This window comes from Astyanax mexicanus, chromosome 15 (assembly GCF_023375975.1).
Source record: "Astyanax mexicanus isolate ESR-SI-001 chromosome 15, AstMex3_surface, whole genome shotgun sequence".
NCBI classification, from domain to species: Eukaryota; Metazoa; Chordata; class Actinopteri; order Characiformes; family Acestrorhamphidae; genus Astyanax; species Astyanax mexicanus.
In genome coordinates, this window is record NC_064422.1 from 7093860 (window position 1) to 7113882 (window position 20023).

Genomic DNA, 20023 nt, shown 5'->3' on the forward strand with positions numbered 1-20023 from the left:
GATTCAAATAGGAGAACAACTTGCAATTGACCACCTTAAATACCTTTTCTCATGATTGGATACACCTGGCTATAAAGTTCAAAGCTCAATGAGGTTACCAAACCAAGTTTGTGCTTCAGTAAGTCAGTAAAAAGTAGTTAGGAGTATTCAAATCAATAAAATGATAAGGGTGCCCATACTTTTGCACCGGCCAATTTGGTTTGGTTTAATGGTTTAATGCATATTGCACATTTTCTGTTAGTACAATAAACCTCATTTCAATCCTGAAATATTACTGTGTCCATCAGTTATTAGATATATCAAACTGAAATGGCTGTTACAAACACCCAAATACTTAGAACTAAAAATGATTAAGATTAATAGGGGTGCCCAAACTTTTACATATGACTGTATATAAAAACAATTGCCCAAAGCTAAAATGTACAAAAAAAGAGCATAGCTTAGCTTGCTTTTGTCTCTCTCACTTTTATTGTCTCTCACTGACATAAAAGTGCGGCTGTTATTATTCCACTGTTGTAGAATAACTATAAACTAGCATATTACATAAATAAGAACTATTATTTCTGCTGAACATGCTAAAACTATGCTATACTAATATATTTTCAGAGTTTGTAACAAAAAATTACATAAATAAATAAATTAAAATACATTCATGCAAAAAATATCAAATACTGGTATCATGTGACATTGAAACATAAACAAATAATATATTGCTGTATCAATATTTTGTTCCATCCCTACTCAGTATTATAATTGTTAATTTGTTAATTGATGTTTTTTCTGTTGCAGCGGACTCATCCGAGATGATAGAGGGCATGTGGCTGGGGGTGACAGTAGCCAGTCAGAGAGATCAGCCTGATGGACGAGTGCTGGTAAGTCTACTGTATACCTTTATTACACAGTACTTCAGTTACACTGTGGACATCTGACATAATTACTTTTAGACCCACAACCTTAATTCAGTTGAGACAGTATGGAAAATGCAAATAAACAAAAAAGATACTAATACTTATAACAATAACAAGTCCTTTTCACCTTTCATGTGAAATATGGATTCCTCTGACTACAATAATAAAAATATTAACTATTCTATTAAACTATTCTAGTCTAGACGCTGAGTGGTCCAGCGGTCTAAAACGCTGCCACTATGAGCGGGAGGTCGCAGTTTCAAACCCCCTCTCATGCAGCTTTGCCATCAAGCTGCCGGTGCTCAGAGGGAGCAAAACTGGCCATGCTACCTCCGGGTGGGTAGATGGCGCTCTCTCCCCACATCACTACAGGGTGATGTCTGCAGCACAGGGCATCTGTGAGCTGATGTATCGGAGCCGAGCCGCTGCGCTTTCCTCCAAGTGTTAGCGCTGTGATGCTGCATCAGCAGCAGCTCGAAAAGAAGCGGTGGCTGACTTCACATGTATCGGAGGAAGCATGTGTTAGTCTTCACCCTCCTGGTGTGTTGGGGCATAACTAGTGATAGGGGGAGTCCTATTGAGTGGGTTGGGTAATTGGCCATGTAAATTGTGGAGAAAATAGAAAAAAATAGAAAAAAAACAATTCTAGTCTATATAATCTTGAAAGAATTCATAATAGTAGGGCTGCATAATATATTGTTTCAGCATCGTCATCGCAATGTGTACATGTGCTGTAGTCACATCACACGACATGCAGTTTCTGTAAGGCACATTTTATTAGATGCTTTAACTCTTTTGCTGCTTGCTATAAAAGTAAGAGTAATATTGCTCTGTCACATATTTACACTGCTTCACTGCACCATGATAAATTTTTAAACCATGTGGAGAGACTGCTGTAACATCTAGTGGTGACATAATGACATTACACTCAGCTGATTATAAATGAAATGGCAGAATTCAAAAAAGCTTTAAAAATTTAGAACAGAACTTTCTACAGCCAGTCCAGACAGAAACATGAAACAGGTTAAAATCTTATTCAATTTTATGTTTGAAACTACTTTATTTACTTGCTTTATAAATCTAATGTTTTGACTAACTGGGTCCTTCTGATCCCAAATGGCAAGGATCATTTTTAACTATTAAAATAAACTACTGTCCCCATATGAGGACATTGTTCTTTGCAAAAACAACAAAAAAGACAAAGTTTTATTTTTATATTTGTTAGGTCCTTTTAATCCCAAATATCTAGGCTTAAATAAAAAATGCACACCAAGCACAAGTCCAGGTCTCAGAAGGATACACGGAGTGCATTTTTAACATTTAGAACAATTGAAATGTTTGATTATTGAATCCTTTCAGTTCTGTAATTTTCCTGTAAAAATTCTTGCATTTTTTTTGTATTGCAATATATATTGCTACAAAAAACTTTTTTCAGTAAAGTTTTACAGTAAAAAAAAAAAATAAAAAGATGGGAATTTGTCATTATGAATCTTGTAAAATGTTTAAAAAGCTTATTTCTGGCACCACTGCTGCCCTAAAGAAAATTACTTTTTACAGAATTATTTTTTAAAGATTTTTTTTTAACAGATATATTTTAACATCTTTCACTCCTGCATAACAGTGTTTTGATCATCTGTACTTTATACTGTTGTTAATTCATCCTCTTCTCCTACTAAACAGGCCTGTGGTCACCGCTATGTGAAAGTAGTTCCTGGAGGAATCGAGGAGCAGAGGAGGATGGTGGGGAAGTGCTACGTCCGGGGGAATGACCTGACCTATGACAACAGGGACGATTGGCAGAACCACCCATACGAGGTCTGCAATCACAACTTCGACATGGAGAAGGAGGGCATGTGCAACATGGGCATCTCTGGGGGCATGACCAAGAGCGACGTCTACATCGGCTGCACTGGCAGCTACCTGTGGCAAGGTATCATTAGTTCTTACAGTATTCATGTAAGAAGGATAACTGACCCTGTGTTAGATTACACACACATACAGAATCATATAATAAATCATATAGTACTCTGTGAAGCATTAAGGTGCTCTTATCTGTGGTGCTGTTAACTTGTGATTTCTGAGGCTGGTAACTCTGATGAACTTATCCTGTACAACAGAGGTAACTCTTGGTCTTCCTTTTCCTGGGGTGGTCCTGATAAGAGCCAGTTTTATTATAACTTTTGATGATCTTTGTGACTGCACTTGAGGATAATTTTCAAAGTTCTTGAAATTGTTGAAGTAGTTCTTGCTATAATATGGATTAGAACATTACTCAAATAGAGCTATTTCTTGTATATCAACTCTACCTCTTCACAACTTTACATCTGATGCTCTCAAACACATTAAGAGACAAGAAATTCAAGTAATTACCTCTTGATGAGGCACAGCTGTTAACTGAAAGTTATTCCAGGTGACTCTACCTCATAAAGCTGACTGAGAAAATCCAGCCAAGATGTGCAAAACTGTCATCTTAGAAATAGGTGCTACTTTAAGGAATCTAAAATATAAAACATATTTTGGTTTGTTTAAGACTTATTTTTGTTTACTAAATAATTCTAATTAATAAATACTAAATAATATGTTTTTTTCTTGATCATTTGGAAATATTTAGTTTTAATCTACAATGCAGAACATTTTAAAATAATAAATTAAAAAATGTCCAAACTTTTGACTGGTATGGTATGTATTTCTGTTTTTAATGAAAAATTATAATAAATAATTTTAGAAATTATTAAGTTTTAGTTACCCATCCTGTACTTTTGGAATAGATGGTGGAGTTTGAAAACAGGTGTTCCACTGACCGATTTAAACCTTGACAACAGTCTACAGTCAGACCTTTATTCCTATCCTAGTTATGCAGGTTCGCACTTATACCCCCCCCCCCCCCCTCGTTACACACACACGGACATGCTGCAGCGCACAAACCCTACTTTTACATCAACAATACGCTATGTGCCAAAGTCAGAGCACACCTGGCTCTTAAATGGACTGATTAGATGGATAATTTTCATGGATAATTGGTTTATTGCATGTTATGCCCAAAACACACCCATAATTATTTAAAAGAATTAGTCCATTATCTTTGCGTGTTTTATGCTGCGCATAAATGCATATTTTTTGCATCTTCACGACACCAAAGAAGCACCGACACGCCCTAAATCAGGCCCTTAGGGTCTAGAGTACAGGCCTGTGCAGAATAGTAGAAGCAGACAGTTCAGTAAAGTGGGAAAACATCCTGTTATTCTCGAGATTTTGGAAGAAACATGATTAGCAGGTGTTTACTTCTGGACAACACTGTATGAACTGGTTAACCCTGCTGGAATGTGATATGACTGTATGAGTATCTTTGTTTATCAGGTAATGTTCATGTAACCTGGAGAGACACATCCCCGGGGAACTCCTGGGATTACAATGACAGAGACCTGGGGCAGCAGGCGAAGAGAAACAGCTACATGGGTATGACTGCATTTCTTTTCTTTATTTGGTGTGACAGTAAGTTAAAGGATGTGGAGGCCTGTGATTGGCTCTGTTGAATCTTATGAACATATTTAGGTAGAATTTTTTTAGTTGAATTTCAAATCAGAACAGTGGTGCTTGTATTTATTGATTAAGTAAAGGGTTTTGCTAGTCAGCTTATGGTTAATTTAGAACAGGAGATGCTTTTTTAGCACATGGCTCTGTCACCGCCCTTGTTATTAGTGTTTCCACCTGTCTTATTTGTAACTCCACCCCTCCATTACCTTCTCCAGGTGTTTCTCAGCCTACATTGTGTGTATATGTAGCCTTTTTGTTTCAGTGTTTCCTTGTCTGGTCTTGTTGTGCGTGTTACATGTCTGTATGGTTGCTCTTTGTTTTTGTTTTTAACTATGTTTCTTTCCTTGTTCAGTTTTAGTAGCCCTGTCTGTTAGTTTCTGTTTCTAATTTTGTGTAATTAAAAGTACAGCATTTCCGTCAGCCTCCTTGTTCTTGCTGCAACCCTGACACACTATAAGTAAAGAGAGGGTATTTAGATTGAAAGGAAGTCAGATTCAGATTGAAAGGAAAGTGGGAGGGGCATTATGCTTGTTCCTGCTCCCAGAACTTAACAAAGCTATTTCATAGCAAAACTTAAGGTTCAGTTTCAGTCTAATTTGATTTATTACCTAGATAATTACTACAACTATTATCAAATGCTGTCTCTGCTGCATGTGAAACTCACAACGCAGAACATTCTGCATGGCTTGTTGTGATGAATTTTGTTGAATTTGCGTTTTTGCTTATGTAAAACAAAACCAAACCAAGAGAGAGAACAGGTCAGTGTAAGGTTTATCAGTTTAAATTTTGAAAAATTTGTGCAAAAATTTTTTCACATAGTGCAATGAAGAACAATTGGGTTCTGATTAAATTTCCCAGTTTTCTATTTTTTTAACCCTTGTGTGGTGTTCATATTTTTGTTACTCGTTTACTTTGTTACTTGTATTTAATTCAGCAAAATTAAGCAATTCTACATTAAAATGCTTTACACATGCTTGCTTCACCTAAATTGCAAGCAATGGTTAATAATTAATATTTGCCCTTTACCTTTCTTATGTTACATTTCTTTTAAAAAGTGCTACTCTTTTTTTATTAGTTTTTTTAATAAAATGTAAAAGAAAATGAATTAAACTCAAGATATGAGTAGAAAATGTGTTTAGTTTCAAATTTACAAATGAAGCAATGTTTATTAGCCCTTGGCCAAACATACTGTATGTAATATAAGTGTGTGTGTGTGTGTGTGTGTGGGGGGGGGTGTACAGTGTGTGTTTATCGAAAATGTGTTTTGATATATGTTTTTCACAAAAAATGAGCCAATGCCAATGAGTTTGAGTTAGAAAAAATATTTTTTAATATCATTTGATGAAAAAAGAAAACGGGTCCCACAGACCCGAACACCACACAAGGGTTAATTATGCACCTCACAATCAGAATTGTAAAAAAAAAAGTAGTCTTATCTCAATTTTCAGTTTTTTTTTTGTTTCCATCTTGTAACAAAACATAAGTTAAGTTATAACAGTTGAGTTTTGTTGAAATATGCAAAAATGTAAAAATCTGAAATTTTGCAAAAGGCAGATTTAAAAAACTGAAAATTGAAAAACAAAATGCAAATCCATTTGTTTTTACAGCATAAATGAGGAGAAATTAATGAATTTAATTTATATTCAACCTTATTAATTTTAAATTTAGTTAAACTGTCAGAAAATACAACATATCACATGTTATGTAAGTGCTGAAGACTGAATTTGATTTGATTTGATTTGATTAGGATACTCTGTTACTGAGGAGACAAAGTTACTGGATGGAACGGAGTTCACGCTGGTCACAGGGGCTCCCCGAGACGAGTCCAGAGGCTCTGTTACTCTAGCAGCGGTGGGGAACTCAGACCTCGTCGTGAAGGTTACAATTCCAGGAGAGCAGGTGGGCTCTTACTTTGGGAGCAGCATAGCAGTGACGGACCTCAACAACGACAAGTAGGTCATGTTCCCTTACTCCTCACTCGTTTTACACAGAGTTAGCACTGTAAACACTGCATCATTTACTGCTGCAGAGATCAGAAGGTAGATTACTTAATATTCATGCTGATACACTGATTATCTCTCAATTATGTGTGCGCACACGAGTGTTGGGCATGTTACTTTGAAAAAGTAATTAGTTACAGTTACTAGTTACTTCTCCAAAAAAGTAACTGAGTTACTAACTGAGTTACTCCACTATAAAAGTAACTAGTTACCAGTAAAAGTAACCATTGCGTTACGTTTGTGTTACTCACAGGGGTTGGACAATGAAACTGAAACACCTGTCATTTTAGTGTGGGAGGTTTTATGGCTAAATTGGAGCAGCCTGGTGGCCAATCTTCATTAATTGCACATTGCACCAGTAAGAGCAGAGTGTAAAGGTTCAATTAGCAGGGTAAGAGCACAGTTTTGCTTAAAATATTGCAGTGCACACAACATTATGGGTGACATACCAGAGTTCAAAAGAGACAAAGAGACAAATTGTTGGTGCACGTCTTGCTGACGCATCTGTGACCAAGACAGCAAGTCTTTGTGATGTATCAAGAGCCATGGTATCCAGGGTAATGTCAGCATGTCACCACCAAGAAGGACCAACCACATCCAACAGGATTAACTGTGGATGCCGTAAGAGGAAGCTGTCTGAAAGAGATGTTCGGGTGCTGACCCGGATTGTATCCAAAAAACATAAAACCACGGCTGATCAAATCACGGCAGAATTCAATGTGCACCTCAACTCTCCTGTTTCCACCAGAACTGTCCGTCTCCACAATAAATGATTGTGGTCTAAAACCAGGTGTTTCAGTTTCATTGTCCAACCCCTGTACATAAATATATACTTTATAGAGCATAGCTTCCTCTAGTCAGTATCTCTGCTATAGCCTTCTATAAGTGAACAGAGCTCAGAAGTAGCAGACCAATACATCATCTCTCCACGCTTATCTCAGATTACTTCACACCCCTGGTGCTCACATGCTCCACACACATCTGCTTTCATACGGATGCCTGATCATCTGCAAGCCCCCATCAACCTGTCAGCAGTTCAGTGCCTTTATCAGCTCCATAAAAAAGCTAAATGCTGTTGTAGTAATGGGAAATAGACAGAACTTAGACTCTCATTTTCGCCTGTTTTTGTAAGGGCTGGCTCCAGGGCTAGGCGCCCTCCGACCACCAGAGGGGGGCAACGGGCAGCCTCAGGTAGCAATCAGGCCTAATCAGGAACACCTGGGGCTTGATTTTAAAAGAGTGAGGAACACAGACCAGCAGTTGCTGTGTCTTTGTGTGTGTGTGAGTGGCCAAGTGGCCAAGTCCCTGAGACATCATTTCTTTCTTTCCCTCCTTTTCCCTTCCTCTCAAAAAAGCCTTTACTAGGTAGCTCATCCAGTGAGGTGGTTGTGTTGTGATCAAATAACCTAAGTTTGATTCCCTTTCTGGGTGAGCCCTTACAGTTTTATCCTGTTCTAGCTGGAACGACCTTATCGTTGGAGCGCCGTTCTATTTCGACCGCTACAAGGAGCAGGGCGGAGCCGTGTATGTCTTCATGAATGAGAACGGATCTTTCGGGGGTAAAAAGATGGTGCTGAAGGGGATGAAGGGTTCTGGATTCGGAATCGCTGTGGCAGCTATAGGAGACATCAATCAGGATGGATTTCAAGGTGATATATTTTAATGGATCTCATTCCGTGCTCTAGATTAGATGATATAGAATACAAATACACAAACCGACAACTTTATGAAAACTATTTAGATTTTTACAAATGACTATTGTATCTTTTTGCTGTCTTGTGCTGTGCTCAGACTTTGCAGTCGGAGCTCCTTTTCACGGATCTGGAAAGGTGTACATATGGACGGGAAGCAAGGAAGGAATAATGAAGGACCCCAGTCAGGTAAACACAACCAGTCTGAGCCTACATCCTCCTTAAAACATGTGAATTAGAGATATGATATGATTATGATATTCAGGGTTCATACGGTCATCAAAAACCTGGAAAAGTCATGGAATTTCAAAATAGCCATTTCCAGGCCTGGATAAGTTTTGGAAAAATAAAAATACCTGGAAATGGAAATTTGCTATCTACAAATCTTTGTCTTTTTGATCTATCGACGAAGAAAAGCTATTTTAAGATCTGACACACATTTTATTATTGAAGATTGTGGTTAACATTGTCAACATTGGTTAAAGAAATGTATTGTTTTTAATAAAATAATTTTAGGCCTACTATAATCAATTTTGTTTATAGTTTTAGTTGAGTTTTTGTTTTATTGTCCATTTCTGCACTGATGTGTTAACAATTGTATTTTCATGAAAATTTGCCTTGAAGGTATGCATAAGTCATGGAAAATCATGGAAATGTCTTGCTTAAAAACTGTATGAACCCTGGGTATTGGAAAAAAAAGAATTAATGATATTAAATTTAACAATAAAGACTTTTAAAAGACTTTTAAAAAATGTTCATTGTCCAGTGTCACAGCAATTATATAATATATATAATTTATTTTTGTCAATTTTCAATGTTTTACATACTTTGCAAACAATAACTGTACCTTACACTGTGTAAACATGTCTTGATAAATGGACTGATTTATGTAATGTATGTAATGTATCCTGTATGCAGAATTAGATCAAAATACAGTTCCAGTACCAGTACTAGTCTTTTACAATCATTTTTCATTTTTACTTTTTTTCATCCAAAAAGTCATCCAAACTAAGAAGAAAAACATATGGAAGTACAGTATTTAGTATTTTGTAAACGAAAAAGTGTTAAACAAACCAGTATATGTTTTATATTCTTTAGAGTATAATTTTATTTCTGCACATCTTGGCTGGATTTTCTCAGTCAGCTTTATGAGGTAGAGTCACCTGGAATTCAGGCTTTCAGTTAACAGCTGTGCTGAACTCATCAAGAGTTAATTACTTGAATTTCTTACTTGAAATTCAAGCTGTTCAGTTCGGTTTGATGGCTTGTGATCATTATTCTTCCTCCTGATTATATTCCAGATGTTTTCAATTTGGTAAATTCATAAAGAGACTCATCATTTAAAGTGGTCTCTTATGATATTTTTAGAGCTGTAGTAATGACTGTGCTGAAACTACGTTTCTGATTCTGGATCAGCAGATATTGTTTGTAATGTAATGTTTAGTGTGTTGTAATATGACACTTTTCTTTTTTAGGTTATTGAGGGGAACTCGGTGGGCTCTGGGGGGTTCCAGACATTTGGCTACTCTCTCAGTGGAGGAATGGACATGGATGGAAACAAATACCCCGACATCTTGGTCGGCTCTCTAGACGACCGCATAGCTCTTCTGAGGTCAGTATTTCATTATTTATAACAGTTTAATAGAGTTTTATAATGTGTAGTTTAAAAAAAATCTGCCTCATGAGACAGACGAGTATTCCAGATCAGATACAAAGAAAGAGACAACAGTGACCAAAAAATGTAAATCTACAGCTCATCTACAAACAAATAAAATAATTTAACCAGAAAACCTTATAATTTAGGCACACATATTTCAGCTGGACTTGGTTGCTAATGGATTTATTTGGTGTGATGCCTTTAAAAATGCATTTTATTTACTAAATTTCCAGTATTGTAACCTAGATTCTGTACACAGTACCAGTAAAAAAGTTTGGACACACCTTCTCATTTAATGTTTTTATTTATTTTATCTTATTTTTTTCTACATTGTAATTAAATACTGAAGTAATTCAGACTATGACGAAACACATAAGGAATCATGTATTAACTTAAAATAGTTAAACAAACCAAAATACTCTGTGAAGAAGTATTTAGGTGCTCTTATCGGGGGGGCTGTTAACTTGTGGTTTCTGAGGCTGGTAACTCTGATGAACTTATCCTGTACAACAGAGGAACTCTTGCTCTTCTTTTCCTGGGGCGGTCCTGATGAGAGCCAGTTTCATCATAACATTTTTTAAGGTCTTTGCGACTGCGCTTAATACTTTCAACGTTCTTAAAATGTTTCAGATTGACTGACCTTCATTTCTTAAAGTATTTTTTTCTTTATTTAGTTGAGTAGTTCTTGCTTATCATAATATGGATTAAAACATTACTCAAATACATTCACTGTATACCTCTTTAGAACACAACTACAAACTCAACCACCCAATGAACGAAGACACACAAGACTTGTCAAGAGGAGAAACTGAGGCAAACATGATCTATTTAACAGGGTGCAATTAATTATGAGGCAACAGCTCCCTCTAGTGATCCGCAGGTACCCTGCTGTAACACCAAGCAAATCCAACAGCTTTATATTTCTGGGTGTCCTGCGTGCTTATGAAATTACCATATTTACCCCAATAATACATACAATGCTACTGTGGGCACCAAACTGTGACCCCTGTACTGTAAAATTTAGTATAGAATACATGTAACACTACGCCCCTAGATTGTACTGAACAGCCTATTGGTTTTACAAAGGTTTTTAAATAGTATTTAGCATTGTCACGCCTTCCAGTTCCTCTACAGACTTTTTCACCTCCAATATCTAAACTCCAGTTCCCAGTATGCACTTCTCAGTCATGTGTCTCAGCCAGCCAATCAGTACCAGAGTGGCAGGTCAACATCACCTGTGTTTTGATTCCTTTCAGCTGCTTTCCTATGGATATACAGCTCTGTAAAAAATTAAGAGACCACTTAAAAATTGATTTTACCAAATTGAAAACCTCTGTAAGATAATAAAGAGGAAGATAGATGATCACAAGCCATCAAACCAAGCTGAACAGCTTGAGTTTTTGCACCAGGAGTAAAGCAGCATAAAGTTATCCAAAAGCAGTGTGTAAGACTGGTGGAGGAGAACATGATGCCAAGATGCATGAAAACTGTGATTAAAAACCAGGATTATTCCACCAAATATTGATTTCTGAACTCTTAAAACTTTATGAAAATGAACTTGTTTTCTTTGCATTATTTGAGGTCTGAAAGCTCTGCATCTTTTTGTTTTTTTCAGCCATTTCTCATTTTCTGCAAATAAATGCTCTAAAAGAGAATATTTTTATTTGGAATTTGGGAGAAATGTTGTCTTTAGTTTATAGAATAAAACAGCAATGTTCATTTTACTCAAACATAAACCTATAAATAGCAAAATCAGAGAAACTGATTCAGAAACTGAAGTGCCCTCTTAATTTTTTCCAGAACTGTATACAGGCTTGTTTTTTTGCTTTTGTTTGTCTATTTCTGTGTATGACCTATTTTTGGCTATTATTTCTGATTTTGTCTTGCCCCCTTTGATAGTTTGGTGTTTTTTGCTCTGGTTTCTCACTTCAGTCTGTGGCAAATACTTTTATTTGTTACATTTGTTTTTATCCCAACAACACAGGCGTAATGACCTCTTCACTCAGTGATTAATATATTTATTACTATTATTATTATTATTATTATTATTATTATTATTATTATTATTATTATTATTTCAGAGCTCGCCCGGTCATTCAATTATCCAGGACTTTCACAGTAGAGCCGAAGATAGTCGACCCCTTACAGTGTAAGGATGCTTGGTAAGTAGATCCTCTCGGCTGAAACATCTGAATTACCGGTACTAAATCCCTATTAGAAAAATACATTTATTTATATTTATTTTTTAAACCAAACTCTCTAAAACAAGTATGCATATTTTTCAGTGTGACAGTGAAGATGTGCTTTGCGTACACACTGAGCAACGGAAACCCTGACTTCAAGAATAAGATTTGTAAGTAGTAATACAGGCATGCACACTATAGGCCAATTGTATGGAGGCTATATGGAAGGGTTTTGTTTGTATGTTTGTTGGTTTAAATAATTAATAATTATATCAATTAGCTAAAAACTTTAGTGAGTTATTAAAGCTGTAGTACAACCCTTTTTCTCTTGTTTATTTATAAGGTTTTAATGTAAAACAATACATTATTCAATAAGATTACTTTATCTATACTAGGGCTGGACGATATATTGTAAATCTGTATTACAATATATTTCTTAACTTCTGAAAATTGTTATGAGCAGTATTAAAGCCACCACCTGTGGTGTACTTAATCACACACTGATAGAGCTTGGCGATATTGTATTACATCTGTATTACAATATATTAGGGGTGGGCCATATCGTACCGTACACAATAATGTCATCAACATTTTTGAATATTGTACACAATATTATCCCCTGAAATATTGTGGCATATCATCCACCCCTAATTATCACATCAGGGTTCTACTTTTCTACTGTTTTTAGCAAAAGAAAAATTTACACTGTTCTTATTTGCCATGATATATCTATTAGAGACAGATTATATCTGTCCAGTATCATTTATTTTACTTTAATACTGGATATATGGAGATACTGACTTCTGTTACAAATCTGATAAAAAATTCTTTATTTTTTTTATGTCTTGTATTTTTTAATATCTCAGTTAGGGGTGTGCCATATCTTAATAATAAATCAAATAATCAATTTTTGTCATATATCATAATATTATTTTAGGGCCATTTCACTCACCCCTGCAATATATTTTTTGATTTCAATCAATGATACAATTCCGATATCGATATGAACATTATAAAAGCTACACCTGTGATGTATGTACTCACACACTAATAGAGCTGGGCGATATGGTCAGTATAGTGTATCACAATATTTAAAGACAATATTTTTTACAATACACAGTATTTAACTATATATTAATTATATATTAAAAATAAATTTATATTTTTATTTTGTTTTATTTCATTTTGCTGCACATTATTAAATAAACAGGATTTTGAGTTTTACTTTGTCTGTAATGAAATGTACAGTTGGGTCAGTGTTATTAAGGTACTAATGATATTGTCAATATGCTTATTATTGATACAATAAGACAATTTGTAACATACAATGACACATGATACAATAAAACATTCATATATTGTCCAGCTTTAATCTAAACCATATGTATTAAGTTATTACATAGGAAATAGGGGAAAAGACTAATAGGAAGAAAGAAAACATAAACGTGAATGAGTGCAGTGGAGTGTGGAATATGTACTTGAAATTTTGAAACTTGAATGTGAAAGTAAAGGACTGTAAGCTCCTCATATGTTTAAAGTCAGTTCCCACATTTTCCTGTAAGTGGTCAACATGTCTCTGATATGTAATATTTAATATTCATCCTCAATTAATAAATGATTTATTGTAATATTTTTCTCATTTGTTTAACTGGATTTTCTGATGTTCTCTGATGATGTTTATGGTCATATTTATGCAGAAATTTAAAAATATGATTGATGATGTAACTGTGTATCATAAGGTGACTCCAGCTTTGACTGCATGTCTTTATCTCTTCCCTCAGCTGTGAAATACACTGTAGAGGCTGATCGAGCTCTGCGCAACCCGAGAGTCCAGTTTACTGACACCAAACTGAACACGAACACCGGCGTCCTCACCTTCTCCTCCTCCACCTGCCAGGAGCTCAAACTCAGCGTGACTGTAAGAGACAGTAACTGTGTTTTAATCCCAATTTATTAACATCATATTTTAAAATATTGGACTGAGACTGACCAAAACCACATCACTGTGTTTAAGGCTATGTGTGTAGAAATGCATTAGTGAAGTTTACATATATGTGGGAATTCTGGGACAATATCGATATCTGCTATTACACATATAAGTATGTAAGTGCCAGTCAAAAGTTAGGCACACCTTAAATTCACATTAATGGGGAAGTCATTCAAACTATTAGGAAAAACAAATGGAATTATTTTGTAAACAAAAATGTGTTAAACAAATTAGAATTTGTTTTATATTTTATATTTTTAAAAGTAGCATATCTTTGCACATCTTGGCTGGATTTTCTCAGTCAGCTTTGTGAGGTAGAGTCACTTGGAATTCAGGCTTTCAGTTAACAGCTGTGCTGAACTCATCAAAAGTTAATTACCTGAATTTCTTGCCTCTTAATGTGTTTGAGAGCATTAGTTTTGGTATACAGTGAATAGCTCTATTTGAGTAATGTTCTAATCCATATTATGGCAAGAACTACATAACTAAGTTAACAATCACCTTAATGCTTCACAGAGTATTTTAGTTTGTTTAACACTTTTAAGTTACTGCATAGTTACTATGTGTTCCTTCATAGGCTGGATGACTTTAAAAAAAATTAAAAAAGAAGATGTGTCCAAACTTTTGACTGATACTGTATCTGATGATGCCGATATAGACATTTATAACTTAGAGAGAGACTGTAGACACCCTGGTAAAGTTTAAAAGCAAAAAAGTAAAAAAAAATTTGCCTTACATTTTTGCTTTCAACAAACGGTATACAAACAATAAAAATATATGATAAATAAAAAAATAAATATAAATATGTATTTTATATAAAATATATACATACAGTATATATATATATATATATATATATATATATATATATATATATATATATATATATATATATATATATATATTTATTTACTATTTGTTTTGGTTACACGTTTTTTTATTTTGGTTATTACACAGCCATATTTCAGTTTTAAAAAATCTTTTTTTTAATTATCAGGTTAAATAAAGAAATGTATGTAATGATCAGACAGTGTTCAGGTTAAATAAAGAAATAGATGTAATGATCAGACGCAGTCAGTAGCTCCTTTTTTCTGTATTCTATAAATACATCAACAAGTACCGTTTAAAATATCGACCAAATCTAGACATCTGCATTCTGAAAAAAAAAAGCAATTATTGGAAGATAGCAATATGTAGTTCTATAGTTGGATATTTCTACTGTGCACACCTGGATTTAATTTAGATGCTCTTTGTCTTGATGCTCTACAGGATCAGATAAAGAATAAGCTGGACCCGGTCGTATTTCTGCTGAATGTGTCACTAGTTGAGCCCGATGTCCCGGCCCAGTCGTCTCTGCAGAACCTGGACGTGTTCCCTGTGCTGAGCAGCCAGCAGAGAGTGACTGAGAAAGCTGAGGTACAGAGCATTACCCAAAAATACCATAACACCTACCAGTGTTACCAGTACTTACTGAAGAGTGTCTCAATTAACTAGTAATTCATCTTTACAGAATTTTTTACATTTTTTAACTAATATCTATTTAATAATTAATTAATTAATTAACATTCTTGATGAGTCTTCAAATTTAATTAACATTTGATTAATTAATCTCACAAAAAATAATGTGTTAAACTAATTAGCCATTCATGTGTGTTGTCAAACACGAGCCATTAATTCAGCTCAAAAACTAGTCTCCTGATTATAACATCTGACATGTTATTTTACTTATTAATTTGTTAATTATCACCTTCTAAAATTCATTTAAATTTACAGTTTAAAATACTTTCTTAGCAAACCGTGATGAATGTGATTAATTTAGGTTCATTAATCACAGAGCATGTAATTATTTACACAAAAAAACAGTTTTTTACATTATTTACAAAAAACTGTGATTTAATCTTACTTCACTCTTTTTGTGCTTTTCTTTTGCTTAATATTGAAATATACATCTCAATTTACAAATATTTTGTTTATTTTTTGACAATGGATATTCTTTTCTTGCAATGTAATTCAGCTTATAAAACAGTTAGAATCTCCTGAAAATAACGTTTTTCGTCTATGTCAATTATTTATTGATTTATTAATTAAATTCATAATTTAAAAAACTAAATTAAACTAAATTTAAACTAATTTAAATTGTACATTGTAAAATATCTTGTGATGAGTATAAAAAAAACTAAATCCTAGCAAGTGAAATTATTTCATTTCCAGGCAATAAATCTTTTTATTTTCTGATATGATTTACCTTAATCAGAGTCGCTTGGAATTTTATTATTTAAGTAATTTAAACTCAAATACGTACAAAACTCACCATTCAAGTTATTCTGATTATTATGTCCAAATTTTAAGTATAAAATTAGGGATTCTTACTTGATTCAAATCTTACTTACTGATTTTGTAATTGCTTATTTTAGGAAATCTTACTAAGAAAAATTAGCTTACATCATTGGATGAGGGTTTTTTTTGGTTAATATAAGCATATACATCTCAATTATTTGCAATGTAGATTTGTTTTAATCAGTTGCTATCACTAAAATTGTGTTAAATTATGTTAAATTAGTGCAGCCTTAACTAGTGTCAACCTTAACTACTGGTCCCTTCCAACGGACTTGCACTACACACCCAATACCTGCACTACTGATATACTTGCACTGTCAATACTCACTTTAATTCCCCAAAAACTGTGAACTTTAAGTACTTTACGCACTCATTCACTTTACCAGCCTTAAGCTATATACCATATTTGCACTACTGTTATACGGGTTCTATTTATACTGTCATTCCATCTTAATCACCATCAATATTGCACTATTGTCTTTCGTCTTACGTATGTCTATTGTGTCTTGTTGTATTGTACATATAGTGTCTCCCACTCTTTTATATTATATATCTTTTTCTTTTTTTTTACTTATATTTATATATCTATTTCTCCCCACACTACTGCACCTTGTTTCTGTCTCATGTATGTCTATTTATGTCCCTGCTGTATTGTACACATAGTGTCTCCCATTCTCTTTTATTATATCTATTATCTGTACTTGCTGTAAAATTTGGGAAGGAGAGTAACGTAATTCAATTCTCTGTATGTCCTGTACACATGCAGTATTGACAATATAACTACTTGACTTGACTTAATAATTAGTTAAAGCATACGTTTTTAATTGATCATGTTTATTACTGTTGTAAACTTATTGTAAAGTGCTTATTACCAAAATATGAATGTAATAATATTTAAGACAATGTATGAGACAATCATATAATGACTTGAGGAAATCTGCACTGTTTTAGATAAACTTCCAGAAGGAGTGCGGTGCTGATAATAAGTGCAGCAGTAATCTGCAGGTGAAAGGAGAATTTGCGAATGAAGATCAGGACCCCTTCTCAAGGTAAGTTTTAGGAAACCATTTGAAACGGTGTTACTGCTGTTACTCTCTACTGTAGCATTTACACACTTACACACAGCACATTCACACTTTCACCATAATAACTAGGTTTGTTATGACAACATGATTTTTTGCAGTTCTCCTGTATTAAACGGCGTCTTGCTCTGTCCACAGTAATGATAAAGGTCAGATGATGGAGTATAACAGTGTTGTGAAGCTGACGTTACTGCTGGAGGTGAGCAATCTGCCTGAGCCAGGCAGGGAGGCAGAGGACGCCCATCAAGCCATGCTTAACATCACCATCCCTCCCACACTGAAGTATTACGGCCTGCGCCCGCAGGTCAGTCCACACGGTGGTGCTCTTGCACTGCATTTCAACTACAGTGAACCGTCACCTGCTGCACACAAATGGAAAGAATGTTTTTTTGTTGATGTACGTTTATGTTTTTTTTTTTCATACAGGGCATAGACATTCAGTGTACTGCCAACGTAACTGTGATCTGTGACCTGGGGAACCCGTTTAAGAGTAACAAGCAGGTAAATACATCTGTCTGTGAAGCATGGCTGCACAAAACTTCATTACAGAATACCTGATTACATTAATACAAAATCAGTACAAAATTTGGAAAGTGTTTTATTTTATTATAATAAGGCAATTTTACACCACATGTCAAAAAAGAGGGGAAGCTGTCAAATTATAATGCAATTTATTTATTTAATGGGTAGAGCATCTTCAGAAAGGTTTAGTCCACTAGTCCCCTAGTATACTCAGTAGTAAATAGTACACTAGTCCCCTAGTACACTAGTCTACACAATAGTCCACTCTGTAGTCCACTAGTCTACTCAATAATTCACTAGTCCACTCGGTAGTCCATTACTTTATTAGTCTACTCAATAGTCCACTGAGTAGTCCACTAGTCTACTCAATAGTCCACAAGTCCCCTAGGTAGCCCACTAGTCTACTCAGCAGTCCATGAGTCCACTATATAGTTCTCTAGTCACCTAGTACACTAGTCTACTCAATAGTCAACTAGTACATTCAGAAGTCCACTATTTCTGTAGTCTACTCAATAGTCTACTAGTCCACTCTGTAGTCCTTTAGTCCCTTAGTTCACTAGTCCACTGGTCTACTCAATAATCCACTAGTCCACTTGGTAGTCCACTAGTCACCTAGTCCACTAGTCTACTCAATAGTCCACTAGTCCCCTAGGTAGCCCACTAGTCTACTCAGCAGTCCATGAGTCCACTATATAGTTCTCTAGTCACCTAGTACACTAGTCTACTCAATAGTCAACTAGTACATTCAGAAGTCCACTATTTCTGTAGTCTACTCAATAGTCTACTAGTCCACTCTGTAGTCCTTTAGTCCCTTAGTTCACTAGTCCACTGGTCTACTCAATAATCCACTAGTCCACTTGGTAGTCCACTAGTCACCTAGTCCACTAGTCTACTCAATAGTCAACTAGTCTGTTTGGTAGTCCATTAGTCTACTTAATAGTCCACTGGTCCACTTAGTAGTCCACCAATCCCCTAGTCCACTAGTCTACTCAGTAGTCAACTAGTCCATTCAGGAATCCACTATTTCTCTAGTCTACTCCATAGTCTACTAGTCCACTCTGTAGTCCATTAGTCCCTTAGTTCACTAGTCCACTGGTCTACTCAATAGTCAACTAGTCCACTTGGTAGTCCACTAGTCACCTAGTCCACTAATCTACTCAATAGTCAACTAGTCCATTCGGTAGTCCACTACTCCACTAGTCTAGATTAATAGTCCACTAGTCCACTTGGTAGTTCATTGTTTGCCTATTCCACTAATCTACTCAATAGTCAACTAGTCTATTCAGTAGTTCACTATTCCACTAGTCTACTCAATAGCCCAGTAGTCCACTGGGGAGTCCACTAGTCTATGCTAATTAACACCATGCTAATTAATGTCACTGCAGTGCTGAGAATAATAACCCACATAGTACTGGTCTCTGGTGGTTTTCTCTCCTGTGGGGTTCTGATCAATAAAGAGCAGGGTGAAATCTTATAGCTAATTGGTGTGTATGATCATGCATATCCAGTATGTGCAAAGCCTAAATTATGTGTATTAGTGCATTTAGAACTTTTTCAGAAAAAAAATATCTGTATGTGTAACAGTTCATGTTATAACAATAACCACTCTCTCTCTCCCACAGATCAATTTCCATTTTATATTCCAAACTTCTATAACACTCTACACTGATCAGATTCAGACACAGCTCCAGCTGTCTACGTAAGTTTCTTATGTCTCAGATAAATGTGCTTCATGTGCAGTGCTTTCCCCCTACAGATTTCTTTTTTTTTTTTTTTTTTTTTTTTTTTTTTTGTCAAAGTTACATTTTTCAGATCACCAAACAACTTTTAAAATAGGAATTCATTTAATGTGCAAAGTAATTAAAAGTAAAACATGGTGGTGGTAGTGTGATGGTCTGGGGCTGCTTTGCTGCTTCAGGGCCTGGATAACATGCTGTAATAGGTGGAACCAGGAATTTTCTGTTTAGCAGACAATCCTGAAGGAGAATATCCGGCCATCTGTTTGTGACCTCAAGCTCAGGTGTACTTGGGTTCTGCAGCAGGACAATGACCCAAAACACACATACAAGTCCACCTCTGAATGGCTTTAAAAAAATGCAGGTTTAGGTTGTTAGGTTTAGGG

At 35.1% G+C, this 20023-nt stretch overlaps 1 protein-coding gene across 1 annotated transcript in view; it reads left to right on the forward strand.

The window, feature by feature from the left end:
* itga3b (integrin, alpha 3b) overlaps nt 1–20023 on the forward strand; it is an 85370-nt gene that overhangs the window by 46763 nt on the left and 18584 nt on the right. The window contains exons 3-17 of the mRNA XM_022669343.2: nt 790–872; nt 2589–2838; nt 4266–4364; nt 6190–6394; nt 7901–8091; nt 8234–8322; nt 9609–9745; nt 11872–11952; nt 12076–12143; nt 13755–13891; nt 15230–15376; nt 17249–17346; nt 17518–17683; nt 17806–17880; nt 19524–19600. Of these exons, the coding sequence (XP_022525064.2) occupies nt 790–872; nt 2589–2838; nt 4266–4364; nt 6190–6394; nt 7901–8091; nt 8234–8322; nt 9609–9745; nt 11872–11952; nt 12076–12143; nt 13755–13891; nt 15230–15376; nt 17249–17346; nt 17518–17683; nt 17806–17880; nt 19524–19600 (1903 nt within the window). The remainder of the gene's footprint in view (nt 1–789; nt 873–2588; nt 2839–4265; nt 4365–6189; nt 6395–7900; nt 8092–8233; nt 8323–9608; nt 9746–11871; nt 11953–12075; nt 12144–13754; nt 13892–15229; nt 15377–17248; nt 17347–17517; nt 17684–17805; nt 17881–19523; nt 19601–20023) is intronic.